Below are 20399 nucleotides of genomic sequence, written 5' to 3'. Positions count from 1 at the left end.
CAAGAACTGGGGCACTGGGTTTAACCCCTAAGATGCTATGTTCTACAGCAGAACCTAAGGGGTGACAGACATCCCTATTGGCCGCCCACAGCACAATCTCTGGGGGATACTCAGTTTGGAGTAGTTGCTCAAATCATGACAGTAGAGTAATTGCACATTTCGTGCTGTACTCTTACCACCAACTATTCCAAATAAATATGTAACATCTTTGTTTCAGTGGAAAAAGCCACAGCATTCTACTATTAAAAGGGTTCTGAGCATTTTTATACTGATGGTCTATTCCCATCCTCCCAGCACCCCCACCAATCAGCTATATAAAGAGTCTGTGGCACTCCATAAGCTCTCAGGTCTCTTCCTAGGCCAGTGATGTAACATTCATCCGTCACATGACCTCGGCGCAGCTCAGTCCCATTCAAATAAATAGGGCTGGGCTGTCATACCAAGCATAGCCACTATCCAATGGACAATGCTGTGCTTGGAAAACTGTGAGACGGGCGCGGTGCTCACAGATCACCATAGCTTCCTCAAACAGCTGTTCAGCGGGGAGTCGGGATTCGTACCCCACCAATAGAATATTGATGACCTATCCTAAGGATAGGCCATGAACATGAAAATCCAGGAGAACCCTTTTAACCCCTTGCCAGTTCAGTGACAATGTCCAGAAGATGAGGGATATGCTGTAGAGCACTAAGAGGTTATATCAAATTTTAAAAACTGGCAGTATAAATAACATTATAAATAACATTATATACTATATCCAATTCAGAACATTTATAAAGTGGCAACTGATAACCAGTACTTGATAAGGAGTGCCTGATGGACCGTCGACTGACATTAACGGGGTACTCCAGTATACAAAAGTTCACTCCGTTTGAGTGTTTGCAGCACACAATAATTATATAGTAATTAAATATTTTCGGTAGTTTTCCATATAATCACTTGCCACTTACAGGCCCAAAATGTTATTTGCTTTTTAAAACAACCCCACAGGGTTGTACATCCTACAGTTCAGTTTGTAAAAGCTCCCACTAGGGGTAATGCTCTGTTGGATCTGGTAATTTCTAATGATGCAGAGCTTGTTGGAAATGTCACTGTTCGAGAAATACTAGGTAATAGTGAGTACAATATAATTATATCCCCCCTAAACTATAAGAAGCAAACTCTGTCAGGCAGAGCAAAAACACAGAATTTTCAAAAAAAGGCTAATTTCCCTGGATTGAGGGCAGCATTTCAGGGCATAGACTGGGAGCAGTTACTGTCACATAATAATTCTGAGGATACATGGGAGAGCTTTAAATCCACATTGAGTAATTGCTAAAAAAAAATATTTCTTTATGTAACAAGTATAAATGGCTAACTACATGTTCTTTGGCAGATGGCAATAACGCTATTAACTCCACATATTCCATCCGCCAAATACGTTCTTTGATGTTACTGCTCAAATGAAATCCCAGAGATGATACCTCACAAGCCAAAGCTTCTTTATAACAAGTCTTTTTTAACACCAGCACCTTTTTCAATATTAGGAAAATTTTCAATATTAGGTAAAACACAGCCACTGTCAACACTAGGCGGCTTAACCACTTGAACCGAATTAAAGCTCCAAACATCTGAAGCTGAATTAACCCCTCACCTGCCAGTGGCCTCCACTAGCAGCTTAACCAAACCAGCTAATAAAGCTGAATCAGATGCAGACAAAACATTGATATTCTCACCCACAGGCTGTCCCTTATGGACTGGACCAGAGGCTGCAGCTGACTGGTGTGGTGGTATACCCAGGGGGCCTGGAGACAGCTCAACCACAGGGGGTGGGAGCCTCTCAACAGGCAGCCCCCAAACTTCTTGCTGAGCTCCTTGAAGATCACTGAGCTGTGCATTTAAATCCACTCTGGCAGCTTTTTGATGACGATGCCCCCTGCTGGTGCTGGCCACTGCTGTACAGAGCGCTCCGCCGCTCTGTCCTCTGCTCTCGCTGCTCCTGGAGGACCTCAGGCTCCAGCATGAAGCCACACCATCTTCTCTGTTGCAGCGTCGGTGCCCCGCCTCCGGGGGAGGAGTATAAGCGCTCCTAGCTTTTCGAGCTCTTTTGCGAGGGAGCGCCGACAACTCCTCCTCCTGGCACTAGATACCCACAGGCTCCTTCGTGCGCAGCTCCGGCATGGCTCTTCTCCTATCTTCTGGCCCCCTCTCTTCCTCGGCGGCGGCGTTCTCAGCGGCGATGGTGGCGGCTTAAGCAACAGCGGCATCCTCAGCAGGTCTTCAGCCAGTCTTCACCGCCGGCAGACTCCGCTTTCTCTATGAGCTGACTCAGCAGATCCTCCATCCTGGTCCAGCGCTGTCCAAATCTTTGTTGACTGCCCTGAAGTAGCGCCGAACCTGGGAATATAAAGGGGAGAAATTTCCCAAAGTGGGGGTGAGAACAAATCACAGCGCTGGAAATCTACCCCAGCAACGGGCAGCAACCAATCAGGAGCATAGCTTAAGCCGCCGCATATCTTCATCTGAAGAAACAGGAACCAGTTCCAACCAGATTAAACTACATCTTCACCTTGACTGAGGTAATTTTACCAGAAAAATAAGGTGGGAAAACAGGACAGGGAAAAGTGTGGGGGAGGGGGGAAGGAACAAGAACTAACCTAATATATAATGGAAAAAAGGGGGGTGTCAACGCCCCCATGTGTCCCCCAAGCAAATTGATCTGGGGGGGTCTGTACATTCTCGTTAAGATGTCCTCCCTTGTCATAGAGAACAGTTAAATATCAGTACCTCCTTAGTTAGCCCTTCATAGGTTACTTGAAAAGGGTTATTCTGAAGTTGTGTTCGTGGCTACGGTCCGTATGATAGAAGGAAGGGACCCTAACAGTGGCTGATGTGTGCCTGGAGCCACGTTACGTGGGTAGGCCTAAAAGAGGGCCAACCCTAGGTAGAGTGAAAAGGGGACAGGAAAGAAAAAAGGGGGGGACAAGTGTGGGATGTACAGGAGTGGGGGTTTAAGAGGAGTGACCTGGCCCCACCCACAAATACAGGCTGCATGCAGCCTTAACTACTTGTGTTCGTGGCTACGGTCCGTATGATAGAAGGAAGGGACCCTAACAGTGGCTGATGTGTGCCTGGAGCCACGTTACATGGGTAGGCCTAAAAGAGGACAAAAGACACTGAGTAGGGAAAAGCAATGACATTTAATATACATTACAAAACCAATGCACGGAAGACTTCACGGGTTTCTGATTGCGGATCCGGAATGTACCGGGCAAAACAGGCAGATCTCCACCTACCCATGTGACGTATGACGTGCGGAGGTGTCCTGTGTTTGGAGGCTGCAGATGCCGCTCTGATGCGGAATGAATGCCCGGTTATCGTTTTGGGGTCCACCCCCAACCCTGCGACCAGGGACCTGATGTGGCATACGAATTGCCGTGTGGATAGAGGCTTCCCTTGGAACGGAAGTAACGGTGATTCAGGGTCCGGAGGAAGTATGGTGTTTAGGAAGTGTCGGAATACGAGAACCGGACACCATTCGTTTCTTGACTCAAAGAAGCGAATCTGTATAGGAGGGCCGGTCTGAGACGTCTTTGTGGAAGGAAGGCTTAAGACAAAGTGATCCAGGTTCCAGGATAGTTGTTCCCTCTTCAGGAAGGTCGCCCTTGGGGAAGTGACAGAGAACTCTCCAGGGCGCAGGAAGCCGTAGAAGCTCAAATACATTGCGGCCTTGATAACCAGACTAATGGAAGGGCCAAAAGGATTTCCATCTAGGATTGCAGAAAGCTGCCTAAATAGTTCGCCGGAGCCCGGCCGACGGGAAGGGGTCGTATCCCTACTGCTCTTTTCCATGCCCCTGAGAGTGGCTTTGACAGCCTGAGACGTGAACGCAGAGCGATGCTCTGGATCTTGCAACACCAAGAAATGCTGCACCCCGGCGAGGTATAAACGGATGGTGCTGGGTGCTAAATTAAGGTTGACATGACAATAGGCCATAAAGGCCATGATTTAAGGTGTGAAAGCTGTATCCCGTTGGGGATGATCCATGGAGAATTTTGAAAAAAGCTTCCAACCGGTGTGGTAATTGCGAGCTGTGTTGATAGAGAGGGATCGGTGCATGAAGTCCTTGGCCGTAGTAAGCAGTGACCTTAGTCCAACATTAGGCTGCTGAAACTGGGAATTCGTGCCCCGGTCTGGTCGGCTTCTGGACATTCCTGAAAAAACGTGTGAAAATTGAACCGAGATAAGGCATCGGCCGCAGTGTTGCTAACACCTGAAATATGGGAGCATGAAAAATGGAAATTGTTAATCATAGACAGCCAGACCAGTTTACGCAGGAGGGACATGATTTTTGCCGACTTAGCCCGACCCTTGGTGAGGATGTCCACCAAGTCTTGACTGTCTGAAATAAACATAACACTGGAATTGGCCCAAAGGTGACCTCAGACTGTGGCAGCTGCCACGACGGGATAAAATTCCAGAAATGGAGAAGAACTAAGTGCCTGAGGATCAGTACTGATCTGAGGCAGCCAAGGACCCGCCAACCAGTGGGACCCGCATATTGCTGCGGACCCCCGGGAAGCTGCGGCATCAGAAAACACCCTAGCTGAAGATTGAGTCCAGGAAGGGACGAACAGGCTAACCCCGTTCCATGCTGAAAGGAAGTTGTTCCACATACGCAAGTCTGCCATGGCTGCCCTGTCTAAGCGGACAATGCTGTCGGGTTCTGGGGCTGCTGGGAGGAGCGAGAGCAGACGTGAAATGAAGGCCCTACCCTGGGGCATCACCGTTAAGGCGAAATTTAATCTACCCAGAATGGACTGCAATTCTACTTTGGTCAACTGGGAAGATGCTAGAGCCCCGGAAACGGCTTCGCGGATTTGTGCCAACTTGACCTCTGGTAGCCTGGCTTCCATCCTGTCGGAATCCAGGATAATGCCCAGGAAGGTGATGGAGGTGTGAGGACCAGAGGTCTTGCCCTGCGAAATGGGAATGCGTAAGGAGGAAAAGAGCTCCAGGAGGGAGTGAAGCCCTGACGGTTGACATTGTGGTTGCTCAATGAGGAGAAAGTCGTCCAGGTAGTGGATGACCGCTGGAGTACTGCCGTGTTGGATCAGAATCCAGTGTAAAGCCTGAGCCAATTGGTCGAACAACCACGGGCTGCTCTTAGAGCCGAAGGTCAACTGATTAGCAAAATAAAACCTGTTCTCCCATTGAATGCCATAGAATTGCCATAAATGTGGAGCGATTGGAAGTAGTTTGAATGCGTCTGCAATGTCGGTTTTAGACAACCAGGTGCCTTTCCCAGCCCTGAGGATGAGAGCAATGGCCTCGTCAATGGACGCATACCTCATGACAAACTCTTCAGATGGAATTAATGAATTGATGCTGGGGATGACTGAATCATGAGGGGCTGAGAGGTCGTATATCAAGCGTTTTTTATTGGTATCTTTCTTTGATACAACTCCTATGGGGCTGATCCGCCACCGAGAAAAAGGAATCAGGTTGAATGGGCCCAGAAGGAACCCCTTCTCAACCTTCGCGTTCAGGAGCTCCTGAACAGCGGCGGGATCCGACCTGGCCGACTGGAGATTGTCGCACACCCAGTTGGCGTGGGGGAGCGCCACCATCCCAGTGTCAAAGCCGAAGCAGAGGCCGGAAATCAAGGAGTCCACAAATCCCGGAGCCGGATGATCCCGCAACAAGAAAGCCAAAAGATCGATATTGCAGTCGGCTAGTCATAGCTGTTTGGAAAACCGCTTTGGACAAGTGGACCTGGGGTGAGCCCTGAAGCAAATGGTGCAGATGTGCAGGGCCCTGCAGCCACTGAAGAGACAAGTGCCAAAGTTAAAATTATTACAAACTTGGCTGTTGCCAAGATAGACAATGGGCCTACCTAACTTGTCCATGGAGGAGGGGCTGCGAGAAACACCGGAGGGGCCGGGGGTGGCCCTATCTGGTTGAGCCGTGGCTGCTTGGGGACACCACTCCGAAGAATGGAAGATCGACTGGCAAGTCGAACAGGAAGGGGCCCGGAGACCGGCAAAATGCCGGCAGAATAATTCCATGTCCAGAGTGGCCCAGTTAACAGAAAACTGAAATTGAGTTAGTGCGGCGGCGGCTTTAGCTGAGAAGGAGCGGTGGTAATCATAAAAAGCCGTGCCGCCGTACTTGTGCCCAAGATCAGTGACTCTGTATAGATACGTATCCAGCTCCTCCCTCCGGGACGGGAAGGCGGAGCAGACCACGTCTCTATACAGGCTGAAGGCCAAAACGAACTCTGGAGAGCTTACGGTTGAGACGGGCATCCTTGGCCTTAAGGACAACCGAGATTTCCCCGCAATCAAAGGTCTTATTGTCCGTGGTATCATGGGATGCTATCAGAATTGAAGCCAGGTTCACATCCTTTCCTGCCAAGATGTCTTTCCTGATGTTGTCCGGCACGAAGTGGGCTGGTGCTACCACTGGAACTGCTGGGGCCGTACCTGGAGCTGGAAGCTGAAATGCAGAAGGGTCGGAGAGAGGGACCACCGCCTGGGATGTCGACAATGTTTTGGATTCCAAGTCCACCACCCTGGTCCTGATATCAGCCACGGAAGAGGTGAGGGAATCCATGGAGGCCTGTAACTGCACCAGAGATTGCCGAATGGATGGGGACGAATCTTCCCCTTCTAACGGACCAGGTTCTGACATCAACAGCCTGTATAGTTCGGCTTTTCGTGCCGATGCTGGATGCCTGATGCCCCTTCTGTGAAATTCAGTGACAAGCTTTGGCACGGTCCATCCCTCTGGGCCGCCGTGACCAGAGACCGAGGTACCCGGAAGGGAGAAAGTGTCGTCCACGTCTGACACCTGAGACATGGTTCGGAAGACCTTGAAGACCTTACGTAGGACCTGAAATTTAAAAACAAAATATGGCAGCTGGAGAAGACACGAGGACTGTGTTCCGAATTTACTAAGCTCACGAGAAAACGTAATTGGGAACGTACCTGTGTCTGTAGACTCGACACCCTTGCCTTACCGCTTGCGGCTTGACGGATGAGACCCGACTCGCCCTGGAGACTGGAAAAGTCAGGAGCCGACGTGAGTGAGTAATGTGGGACCGAATATAACAACCAGTTGTGACGAAGATGGACGAAAGGACGGACGCACCGACATGCAGGTTTGACATGAAAAACAGAGTGACGATGGATGGGTGAGGCAGGAACCCAGAAGAGGCTCCCGAGAGCCAAGCTAACACACAGCTAAGAAGGAAAGTAAAATGCCGTAGGGTGTCCAAGGTACCAGGAGGAGGAGACATGATTACTGCAGCAAGAAGGAGACCTGGACGTTCCAGGCCGAGTGGAAAGGTTTAGACCTGAACGCTTCAGGTTTGGGGAGGTGAGTCGTGTACCAGAACGCTTCAGGCTGCAAGGACAGGGACGAGACCTGAACGCCTCAGGCAAGATGTACAGGGAAGAAACCCGAACGCTTCAGGCAAGATGGACAGGGAAGACACCTGAACGCTTCAGGAAAAAATGAACAGGGAAGATACCTGAACGCTTCAGGCACAGATGGACAGGGAAGATACCTGAACGCTTCAGGCAAAGATTGACAGGGAAGACACCTGAACGTTTCAGGCACAGATGGACAGGGAAGACACCTGAACGCTTCAGGCACAGATGGACAGGGAAGATACCTGAACGCTTCAGGCACAGATGGACAGGGAAGATACCTGAACGCTTCAGGCACAGATGGACAGGGAAGATACCTGAACGCTTCAGGCACAGATGGACAGGGAAGATACATGAACGTTTCAGGCACAGATGGACAGGGAAGATACCTGAACGTTTCAGGCACAGATGGACAGGGAAGATACCTGAACGCTTCAGGCAGGATGGACAGAAAAACCTCACCTGAACGCCTCAGGTGAGGGAACCATAGTGCTAGCGAGTGAACTGCGTAATAAGTGACGTGCAGCACTACACCTACCTGAAAGACCCTCAGGCCCAAGAAATCCACTCGACTGACTGGCAGGGACCCTCAGAAGGAAAAAGATGTTTTTTTTTATTAGCAATAGGCGTAAGAACCCATCCCAATACCTAATCCTGAGACGTCAGGAGGTCAAGAACACGAAGCGGCAAAACCACGACTCTAAAGGAACCAGAGAAGGACACAAATGTAAAGCATACACTCACGAGCAACCAGGGCTTACTGGACACGGCAAACTAAAGTAGTTTAACAAGCAGGCCAGGTAAGTTGCAGAGTGTCGTATGGCCCAGCACCAGCTGCGCTAACACAGGATGGTCATGCCACAGGCTAGCGCCAGAATGAACGGCAGGCAGGAACGGAGACGGCCTTCCGAACCTGTTGGACAGTATCTTAGTGAAAGCAGAAAGACCCGAGGATACCTGAACATTCCCTTAAAAAAAAAAAAAATTTTTTTTTTTTTTTTTTTTTTTATATATGAAAACAACAGGCCAAACATTGCGGATGACCTACATATGGTGTGCTGGTGACTACCCTATGCACAGACTGTATGTAACGTTTAAACCTAGTCTGTTGCATAGTTAGCGCTTAGCTTAAACCATGTCACAAATGACATGCAGGAGCAGTACTGACCTTCCCCCCGGCCAGAGCGGAACATGGAGATGTCACGCTGGGGGGGAAAAAACACTGAGTCCTGAGCATGAGGTGCGGCGCGGTGTGGCGTAGGGCCCCCCCCCCCCAAGTGGAGGAGGGCGCGTGGTGTCAGCCGCCGGGCTCCGGAGCGGGGCCGGCAAGCATGCGCACGTCCTCTCGCGAGATGAGGGACGCGCCGTGGAGTAGCAACGGACCGACCGGGAATGAGGGCGCTCAGATGAAACAGGCACCGGAGCGGGTCGGGTGAGTCGTACGCGGGGAAAACTGGGGTAGGAGCGATCGTTCGCATGGAGTGGCATGCGTCACCACTTACCTGACCAGCGTGCGTACCGGAAGTGACGTGAGCTGCCGGGAAATGTACGAATGCAGCGTGCGTGGCAAAGAGAACCCAGGGGTGGGGGTTTAAGAGGAGTGACCTGGCCCCGCCCACAAATACAGGCTGCATGCAACCTTAACTACTTGTGAGCATAGAAAATCATTTTATTGTTATTAGATGACAGAAAAGTAGTTTTGACACTGGACTTGGAGTTTAATCCTCTGCCAAAGACAGATCTCCTATTGTGTGTCCTAACACAGAAGCACTTCAGTAGCCAGAGACATTTCTGATCCTGTAACGTTTCTCACCTGAGATGTGAAACTGAACCAATACAAAGTATTATGGGCTTTGGTTGTAATACCCAGAAAAGTCAGCAATTGGTTTCAGAAGTATTGATGGAGCTGTAACACAGGCAATAATGTAGTCAAGGGTCACTCCACAAAAGGTGTCAGGATGTTACTTGCCAGAGGATAAGTTTAAAACATAATCAGAGGACAAGACAGGAGTCAAAACCAGGAGTAGAGAAACAGGTACCAGGCTGATAAATCGAAGGGATGAGACAGAAGCAGTATCCAGTAGCCAGGTCAAGGTCCAGATCAGACTCACACTTAACATTACAGATACAGTACAGACCAAAAGTTTGGACACAGCTTCTCATTCAAAGAGTTTTCTTTATTTTCATGACTATTAAGGCATCAAAACTATGAATTAACACATGTGGAATTATATACATAATAAACAAGTGTGAAACAACTGAAAATATGTCATATTCTAGGTTCTTCAAAGTAGCCACCTTTTGCTTTGATTACTGCTTTGCACACTCTTGGCATTCTCTTGATGAGCTTCAAGAGGTAGTCCCCTGAAATGGTCTTCCAACAGTCTTGAAGGAGTTCCCAGAGATGCTTAGCACTTGTTGGCCCTTTTGCCTTCACTCTGCGGTCCAGCTCACCCCAAACCATCTCGATTGGGTTCAGGTCCGGTGACTGTGGAGGCCAGGTCATCTGGCGCAGCACCCCATCACTCTCCTTCATGGTCAAATAGCCCTTACTTTCAAAGTTTTCCCAATTTTTCGGCTGACTGACTGACCTTTATTTCTTAAAGTAATGATGGCCACTCGTTTTTCTTTACTTAGCTGCTTTTTTCTTGCCATAATACAAATTCTAACAGTCTATTCAGTAGGACTATCAGCTGTGTATCCACCAGACTTCTCCTCAATGCAACTGATGGTCCCAACCCCATTTATAAGGCAAGAAATCCCACTTATGAAACCTGACAGGGCACACCTGTGAAGTGAAAACCATTTCAGGGGACTACCTCTTGAAGCTCAGAGAATGCCAAGAGTGTGCAAAGCAGTAATCAAAGCAAAAGGTGGCTACTTTGAAGAACCTAGAATATTACATATTTTCAGTTGTTTCACACTTGTTTGTTATGTATATAATTCCACATGTGTTAATTCATAGTTTTGATGCCTTCAGTGTGAATCTACAATTTTCATAGTCATGAAAATAAAGAAAACTCTTTGAATAAGAAGGTGTGTCCAAACTTTTGGTCTGTACTGTACTTACCAAACCACAATGAGAGTTCTCGTGATTTACAGGAGTTCATTTTGTAGGCCACATTAATTTTGGCACAAATTTATTTTCCTTTGAAAATTAACTTTCCATGGAATTGAAATATCCCCCCTCTCTTATGGATTTGTTGATGTGATGGTGAGTGAAGTTAACAACTTTGTTACACCCATAACACCAATCTTGATTGGAATCACTGGTATGGAAGATACATTGATGACCATACTGTACCTCCCAACTTTCTAACTGAACAAAGAAGGACACATAGAATGTGTCGGCAGATAAGAAGAACCATTTGGCCCATCTAGTCTGCCCAATTTACTGAATACTATGAATAGCCCCTGGCCCTATCTTATATGAAGGGTGGCCTTATGCCTATCCCATGCATGCTTAAACTCCTTCACTGTATTTGCAGCTACCACTTCTGCAGGAAGGCTATTCCATGCATCCACTACTCTCTCAGTAAAGTAATACTTCCTGATATTACTTTTAAACCTTTGCCCCTCTAATTTAAAACGATGTCCTTTTGTAGCAGTTTTTCTTATTTTATATATTATCTCCTCTTTTACCTTGTTGATTCCCTTTATGTATTTAGCAGTTTCTATCCTATCCCCTCTGTCTCGTCTTTCTTCCAAGCTATACATGTTAAGGTCCTTTAATCTTTCCTAGTAAGTTTTATCCTGCAATCCATGTACTAGTTTAGTAGCTCTTCTCTGAACTCTCTCCAAAGTATCAATATCCTTCTGGAGATATGGTCTCCAGTGCTGCGCATAATACTCCAAATGAGGTCTCACTAGTGCTCTGTAGAGCGGCATGAGCACATTGTGCACTAGGTCATACCTCTAACTCCACCCAAAACATAACTATGCACCTAATCCCAACCAGTCCACTTAATGCCCCCACATAGTATTTATTTCCCCTTCATGCCACCTAACAGTATTTATGCCCACATTTTTCCCCCTCACAAAATTATGCCCAGCTGTGCCCCCAGTAATATGCCCATTTATATGCCCCCTCACGGAATTATGCCCGGCTGTTCCTACAGTAATATGCCCTGTTATGTGCCCCCATTAATATGCCCTGTTATGTGCCCCCAGTAATATGCTCAGCTGTGCCCCCAGTAATATGCACCATTATGTGCCCCCTCATGGAATTATGCCCAACTGATCCCACAGTAATATGCCCTGTTATGTGCCCCCAGAAATATGTCCAGCTGAGCCCCCAGTAATATGTCCAGTTATATGTGCCCAGCAATATGCCCAGCTGTGCCCCCATTAAAAAATAAACACTACATACTTAACTTGTTCCTAGCAGCAGGACATCGGCTGCTCTGGTCTGTGGAGGAGGTGGAGCAGACTGACTGCCGGGGAGGAATGATGGAGCAGGGAGGGGATGCTGACTCTCTGCTTCATCATAATACACAGGCAACTGTCTCTGCCTCCTATGGAAGCATAGACAGATGCCAGAAAGTGGGACATAGCTCCCCCGTATCGGGACAGCGGGATAGCCACTGCAATCCGTGACTGTCCTGCCGGATCCGGGACGGTTGGGAGGTATGGATGACTCCCTTCATATCTGGGGAGGGCGGGGTGGTTATGCAAATAAGATGTGAGGCTGGCGTATCTGTTTTATATTTATTTATCCCCTAAGTTTTTGTTGGTAGCCTCAAGCTGTTCAATTAGTACTTTTTCATACTAAGATTGTTTTTAATCTGTTGCTGTGCTTGCATTCCTACATAATGCTTTCCTGGAAAACAGACATACAAGCAACTTTACTCTACTTTCTAAAAGGAAAACTGGGTGTCTCTTTCTGGGTAACTATTCTTTAGCAGATCTGAGCAAAGAAAGCTTGCTTGGCTGTCTGAGAGGCCTTGGTTGGGGTACTATTTTGCTCTATGGATGGAGCCAAGTATGCATGAGGAACATCGTAAGCCAGCCAATGTTCCTTTGGGTTTCTGGGAAAAATATATGAAAATTAGCAAATCTTAGATTTGCTGGCCTCAGACAGGCCTAGGGAAGCTGGTCTGAATATCTTTCCCAGAAACCCAGAGGGGCTTTACCTGGCCTACAATACTCCATACACATACTACACATGCTAGGCGCTCTCCGTAATGAGAAAGATTACCCCCCCCCCCCCAGACAAGGCATACATATTGCTGAGAAGCCCAACATAGTATACTAGCCTCTTGCTTTCTGTTCACTTACCTTGGTCATTGTCTGCAAATGAACTATGGTCAGAGATCTCGCAAGACATTGCTCTTCATTCACTGCAGCCAGGCTTCACTGACATTCAGAGTGGTGGGTCGCAGCTAGGGACGAGCAAATCGACTTCGGATGAAAAATCCAAAGTCGATTTGTATAAAACTTTGTTCTAATACTGTACGGAGCAGGAGCTCTGTACAGTATTAGAATGTATTGGCTCCGATAAGCCAAAGTTATAGCTTCGTGAAGTCTCGCGAGACTTTGGGTAATAACTTCATAAATTAATTTGTACTGTAAAAAAACATTTTGGTTCCAAGTGGTACCTTTGAACTGAACCGGAGTTCAGGAAATGTTTTTTTACAGTACAAATTAATTTATGAAGTTATTACCCGAAGTCTCGCAAGACTAGATCCCTAGTCACAGCAATAGAAGTAGCAGGAGCCAAGAGCTGAAGCAGGGCGGACTGAGACCATAGCAGAGGCTGCAGATCATTGGCGTATAGCAATGGGCAAGGTAAGTCACTAAATCCCATGGAGACAAACATCTACAAGGAGGCTAAACTTGCTGCTCTGAAGCTTTTGTTGGTTATTAATCAGAAAATTATATGGGAAACAATGGTAACTGTAGCATCAAATTACAAAATGTCTTTATTTCTTCAACAAAGGGTACAATATTTTTTAGTCAAGAGGGACACATTTATGGAGAGTAGAAAGAACTCATGTCAATATCAAAGCTAGGAAACAGCTGGGGAGGCTGTCACATATGTATAAACTCCTGACTCATCTGGTTTGATTGCAGAATCCATACTCTCCTCACGATATGGTCACTTTCTGCTACTTGAGTTACTACATTGCATTGCTCCATATCATAAGGGCTCTTTTACACAAGTGAGTTTTTCATTCAGATGCGATACATGTAGTGAACGCCTTGCACACGTTCAGACTTCTGACCCATTCATTTTAATGTATCTGTGTGTACATTAGCGTTGTTCTTCACTTATGATCTATGTGTTCAGGAAAAGTCACAGCATGTTCTATACCTTATGTTTTTCACGCAGCCCTGGCTCCATAGAAGTGAATGGGGCTTGAGTGAAAAACGGATGGCATCTGGATGCAATGTGTTTTTCACTGATGATTGCTAGGAGATGTTTATTGCTATTCTGCTTTTTTTTTCCCACACACATGAAAAACGCATGCAATCCAGATAAAATCAGGACAGAAAAATTGCAAACACTGAACGCAATCGTGGACAAAACTGATAGAACTTTCAAGCAAAACCATCAGTTTTTGTCTGAACAGATCCTGACACAATTTGTATCGCTCATGTGAAAGATCCCTAAAGAAACTGTAGTCTAGTCTTAACCAATATACAAGGGGTGTGACTCGGAGTAAGGCCTCTTGCACACGACTGTATGGCTTTTTCAGTATTTTGCGGTCCGCAAAAAATGGATCTGCAGAAAATACAGATGACGTCCGTGTGCATTCTGTTTTTTGCGGAATGGAACAGCTGGCCCCTGATAGAACAGTACTCTCCTTGTCCGTTATGCAGACAATAATAGGACTCTATCTTTGAACGGAACGGAAAAACGGAAATACGGAAACAGAAAGCATACGGAGTACCTTCTGGATTTTTTAGAGAACTGAAAAAAAAAACGTTTGTGTGCAAGAGGCTTAAAGGTTATATTACCCAGCCTGATGTGGCAGAAGATTGTTGGAAAGGAGGTATTCCATCCCAGCAATCGACTGCTCGCTAGTGGAGGAGACCGCTGCTATAACATGCAGTGATCTCCTCTGCAGCATGGGGAGGAGTAATCACTGTGCCAACACTCATCCCCATGCTGTATAGTTTTTTGCCAGCAGCAGATCGTGATTAGACACCACGATCTGCCAGCTGCAAATTATAATTTTTCAATATGCCAAAAGATTTACATTCAACGACAGTATTACACTGCAAGATGATCGCTAATGAGCGTTCATAAGAATGTTCGTTAGCAATCATCTGCCGATAAATCGCCAGGTGTAATACAAGCCCTAAGCAATGTCATTTTACTGTAAATACAGATCACAGCTTTATAACTTGGCCAGTTACCTTGGGAGGTTTAGATCTGTACTTTGCCTGCTGGGAAGATGACTTCCATTTGCCCCCAGTAGTGTCCCCAGTAGTTTCCCCCACTGCTCCCCAGTAGTGTCCCCCACTGCCTCCCAGTAGTGTCCCCCACTGCCTCCCAGTAGTGTCCCCCACTGCCTCTCAGTAGTGTCCCCCACTGCCCTTTAGTAGTGCCCCCACTGTCCCTAGTAGTGTCCCCCACTGCCCTTTAGTAGTGCCCCCCACTGCCCTTTAGTAGTGCCCCCCACTGCCCCAGCAATGTCCCCTGTAGTGTCCCCCACTTCCCCCAGTAGTTCCCCCCACAGCCCCTAGTAGAGTCCCCCACTGCCCCCAGTAATTTCCCCAGTGGTGTCCCCCACTGTCCCCAGTAAAGACCCCAGTAGAGCCGCCCACCGCCCCTAGTAGTGTCCCCCATTGCCCCCAGTCTTCATGTAACGGGGCCGGGCCATGTGAGCACAGCGGACCCCTTTCCCCCCCCACCGGGCCGGGTCGCGGTGCCACCCCCTGCTTCTCTGTGTATATGCTGTACATAAATGAAAGTCATTATGTGGACATGAACTGAATATACCTAGTAATGCTAGGTATAAATTGCAAGGAGGACTATATGTCTAATAATGACTTCTGTTTGTGACGTGTAGGGATTGAATTGAAAGCTGATGGATACTATAAGGTCACAATGACACCTAGAACAGGCTAAGGCTTTCATTTTATTCATGTTACTGTTTTATTATTTTTAGAAAATATAGAAACCTTGATTAAGATTTTTTATGTTTAGTAATGTTATAAATTCTGGTATTTTATCTGCTTTAATTCTATGAAGACATTTGATACAATTTTGCTTCATTTTTAGCTATTTGTGTTTTCTACAAATTTTGTTTTTCTTCTTGACCCTAGTAACATGCACGGCTCCCCGACTTCACAATGGGAAATTCAACCAAATTAAAAATCAATATGAGATTGGAGAATTTCTGCAGTATGAATGCAATAAAGGTTATATGACAGAAAGGAGACATCTTTCTGGCAAATCTCAGTGTCTTGAGGGAAGATGGCACGAAGCTCCTCAATGTATACGTAAGTCTCATTTGTTTAACATTTGAAAACTAAGAAACTTTGACTAGCCACTAAATATATAGAAGATATAGAAAATGCTTTAGTTTATGACAAATGACATACTGTATAATGACAAATATAAATTGAACAGACCTACACTACAGATGAAATCTTTTTTTTCCAGATCCGGATCTGTTAGACTTATTCATTGAATATCATATATATTCGGTATCATCTGAAAAACCGGATCCGGTATTTAATTTTTTTAAAGCTAGAAAAAACTGCGCATGCACAGACTGGAAAACCGGATCCGGCGATGCTGCAATTTCCAGAACACTTGGTACCGGATCTGGCGCTAATACATCTCAATGGAAATTAATGCCAGATCAGGTAAGAGCGGTAGTGTTCTGGTCAAATACCATACAAGGGATGGAATGGAAGACATCTTGATGCATACTGAACGGATTGCTTTCTATTCAAAATGCATTGGGACAAAACGGAAGCATATTTTTCCGGTATTGAGACCCTTTACCGGATTTCAATACCGGAAAAGAATAACGCTAGTGTGAAAATACCCTAAACAAGTGTAATTCTTTCAGAATTTCCAAAAAATTCAGCTTCCAGGCAAGACTTTGACAAGGTTTGATTTGGGCAGATTATGTAAAATGGTATCTGCTATTTTCCATTTCAAATGTGCCAGTGAGCACAGCAGGGCAGGGAATACGAAGACGGAGGATCACATGATCCCAGGCAGGTCCCTGGCCTACAGGCTTGTCTATGCCTTACAGTTAGGCTCACAGCAAATAAGTAGGGACAACCAGTGGCGTACATAGAGATGTAAGAACCATAGCAAGGATCAAACCAGGCCCCCCACACAGGACAGAAGGGTTTCCCTTGGGTCATTTTTCCACTGCTTCATTTGCTAAAAGTTGTTCCTTTAGAGCAGGGCTGGCCAACCTGCGGCTCTCCAGCTGTTGTAAAACTACAATTCCCACCATGCCTTGCTGTAGGCTGATAGCTGTAGGCTGTCTGGGCATGCTGAGAGTTGTAGTTTTGCAACAGCTGCAGAGCCGCAGGTTGGCCATCCCTGCTTTAGAGGGTAGAGTCCTGACCAAGTTTTCAATTCTAATAGAAAAGGAGATAATCCCAAATAAGGCTGGGCCCCCTCTTGCCCTGGGCCCCATAGCAGTCGCATAGTCTGCCGCTATGGTAGTTATGCCCCTGGGGACAACATAGACACGTCTTAGGCACTATATGATCCCAAGCAGAGATGCCATGTGTATTCTCAGCCTATCCACTGATGTGACAGGAGAGGACATCTCTGTAGCAGCAATTTAGATGCACAACACAGAGAGGCCTCATGCCATTTTTTATGGTCTGCAAACTGCGGATCCGCAAAAAGCGGAAGCGGCCCGTGTTGCCTTCAGCAATTTGCAGAACGGAACGGGCGCCGGCAATATAAATGCCTATTCTTGTCCGCAAAGCACGGACAAGAATAGGACATGTTATATTTTTTTAACGGGGCCACGGGACGGAGCCACGGATGCGGACAGCACACGGAGTGCTGTCCGCATCTTTTGCGGCCCCATTGAAGTGAATGGGTCCGCATCCGAGCCGCCAAAATGGCTCGGATGCGGACCCAAACAACGGTCATGTGCATGAGGCCTAAGTTTAAGGTCTTTCAGAGACAGTGTTAAGGATTGGTATGCTATATTTAGTTAAGAGTTAATAAATTGCTAGAAAGACCAGCTTTAAACTAGGGACAGAACAGTCAGTGTACTGTGTGTCACAGCAGGGGCATAGCTAAAGGCTCATGGGCCCTGGTGCAAGAGTTCAGCTTGGGCCCCCCTTCCCGCAGTACTTTGTGACAGGGGGCAGGGGAGCACATAGCCTTCCTGCTGCCTGAGACAAAAATTGAAGCTGACCCCTTCCCTCCAGCCAGAAGACTAGCCTTAACATTCTGAGCACCAGTGCTAAATCTATGACAAAGCCCTCCCAGCATGTACTTTCTATAATACTGGTGTCTTCTTATGTGCACAAGGGTCTTTGGGCCCCCTCAGGTTCCTGGATCCGGTAGCGACTGTTACCTCTGCACCCCCTGTGGCTGCGCCCCTTGTGTTACAGGGCTTGAGCTACATGCATACAGACCCTGCTGAACTGCACATTAATTTTCAAAGCTACAGTCGTACCCCTTTTTATGTGCACAAGCCATTTAGCAATCCAATTAATATAAAAAAAACATAAATCTGCTGGCTGATGATGTTTTGGGCATCATAGTTGCACTGAACACTGTGCTATTGTGCATTTTATTCCAAAAACCTCTTGCAAAGTTTCTTTAATTAATATTAATGTGCACAATAAGTGTGTTCTCCAGCATAACTCTCGGAGTATGTTTTCGCAGTGGACTGTGTCCAATTGCACATATTTTCAACAAATCTATTGCAGAGTTTCTTGAATTAATATTAGTACCGTAAGTGTTCAATAAGAGTATTTTCCAATATCACGGTCAGTGTATACCGTATTTCACCCGCAGACCTTGGCCAGATGTTCTTTGTTTATTCCCCCCCAATAATTCAGTTGCAAAGTGTCTTGCTCCATTAACCTCTTACGGACACAGGGCGTACAGGTATGCCCTGTGTATTTCCGATCACCGCCGCGCGGCGGGCGGTGATCGGAACAGAGTGCCTGCTGAAATCATTCAGCAGGCACTCTGTGACAACGTCGAAGGGGTTCCTGTGACCCCCCGTATCGGCAATCGCAGCAAACCGCAGGTCAATTCAGACCTGCGGTTTGCTGCGTTTCCAGGTCATTCGGGTCTCCGGTGACCTGATAACCCGGAATAGGATGGTGATCGATGGTGTGATAATACACCACCAATCACCATCCCTAGATCCTGAGAGGTGGCGGTGACATCACCTCTCAGGATCGCTTCCTATTGGCTGGACGGGTGGGGGTTAACTTCCCCCAGCTCTGCTCTCCTCCTCCACACTGCTTCCGTGGAGAGAGGAGCCCGTCGTCCATCAGTGAGCCCAGCACCCCCACGTGAGCCACCAAAATTCACAGGGACAGGTTTTAGGGAAAGATTAGATTAGACAGGAAGACATTAGAAGAAAAAAAAAAGTTGTATTTTTCAGCATCACCCTAATCAGGCGACCCTAGACTCCCCAGGGGTGCTGCAGCTTGCCCCCCTGACCCCCCCACACACATTTTTTTTTTTGTGCATGCGTGCGCTGACTGTGGCCGGCACTCTTAGCGTCTGGCCACTGTTAGCGCATCGCCCACCCCACCGCCGATCAGCTTCGGACCACTGATCAGCGAGTTTGAATATTTTATATGTTTTTTTTTTCTCATTTTTATTTTTTTTGTCCTGTTAGGGTAGTGAACATGGACACCCGTCCCCCCACACACACGCACACTAAATAAAGTTTTACACACACGCACACACACACACTCCCATATGGCCCACCAGACGTTCTTGGCCGACGAGGCATACTCCCTGCTTGCCTCCGACTCTGAGAGCTCCAGTGAGGGCGAGGGTGACCCCACTTTCCTCTTGTCATCCGCATCCTCCTCATCTAATGATAATGAGCCCCCAAGGCGGCGGAGACGCCGCCAGGCGGAGTAAGGGGACCCACATGCCAGGGACCCTGTGGCCCACACTAGTATGAGCCGCCCTGGGGCTCGTACTATTTTTCCGGCCCACCAGATAAGTCCACCTGAGCCCCCTACCGGTGAACTTGTCTAGTGTACCCCAGAGGATTTTGAGCCCGTGATTCCTGACTTTGTTGGCCAATCAGGAATCCAGATTCCCACAGTGGGCTTTATTGAATATGACTTTTTTTTTTTTTTTTTTCAGTGACCACTTTGTGAATCTGATGGTGGAGCAAACAAACTTGTTTATCCAACAGTTCATTGCTCAACACCCGGGCTCCTTTTTGACTAGGTCCGGTGGCTGGACTTCGGTCAGTGCAGCCGAGATGAGGATGTTTTGGGGCGTCGTGCTGCACATGGGCCTAGTCAAAAAACCCAGTGTCAGGCAGAACTGGAGTGGGGAAGTCCTCTACCAGACCCCACTCTACTGTATGGCCATGACACGTTCCCGTTTTGAGGCCATTCAGAAATGCCTGCATTATGCAGATGATGCAGCATGTCCCCCCTGAGGTGATCCTGCCTATGACCGCCTGTACAAAATAAGGCCGGTTATCAATCACTTCGGGGCCAAATTTTTGGAGGCCTATGTACCTGGAAGGGAGGTCGCTGTTGATGAGTCTCTCATTGCTTTCAAGGGGAGACTAATTATCCGCCAGTATGTTCCCTCTAAGCGGGCGAGGTATGGCGTGAAGCTGTACAAACTTTGTCAGAGTACCTCAGGGTACACTTACAAGTTTTGTGTGTACGAGGGGCAAGATTCCCGTCTTGAACCCTCAGAATGTCCTCTGGGTGTTAGCAGGAAACTTGTGTGGGACCTTATGCACCCACTGCTAGATACCAGTGGAAACCTGTTGCTAGTCAGATATTAGGACAAGCGGGATGTCCTTGTACTGTCCACAATTCACG

At 47.3% G+C, this 20399-nt stretch overlaps 1 protein-coding gene across 13 annotated transcripts in view; it reads left to right on the top strand.

The window, feature by feature from the left end:
• The window catches only part of CFH (complement factor H), a 1589177-nt gene that overhangs the window by 163144 nt on the left and 1405634 nt on the right, over window positions 1–20399 (top strand). For all 13 annotated transcript variants that reach the window (XM_040407275.1, XM_040407278.1, XM_040407279.1 and 10 more), the window contains exon 10: window positions 15687–15863. In XM_040407275.1, coding sequence (XP_040263209.1) covers window positions 15687–15863 — 177 coding nt within the window. The remainder of the gene's footprint in view (window positions 1–15686; window positions 15864–20399) is intronic.

Source organism: Bufo bufo, chromosome 9, assembly GCF_905171765.1.
Source record: "Bufo bufo chromosome 9, aBufBuf1.1, whole genome shotgun sequence".
Lineage (NCBI taxonomy): Eukaryota > Metazoa > Chordata > Amphibia > Anura > Bufonidae > Bufo > Bufo bufo.
Note: the sequence above shows the minus strand (reverse complement) of the source record. Positions and strands in the feature narration are given on the sequence as shown.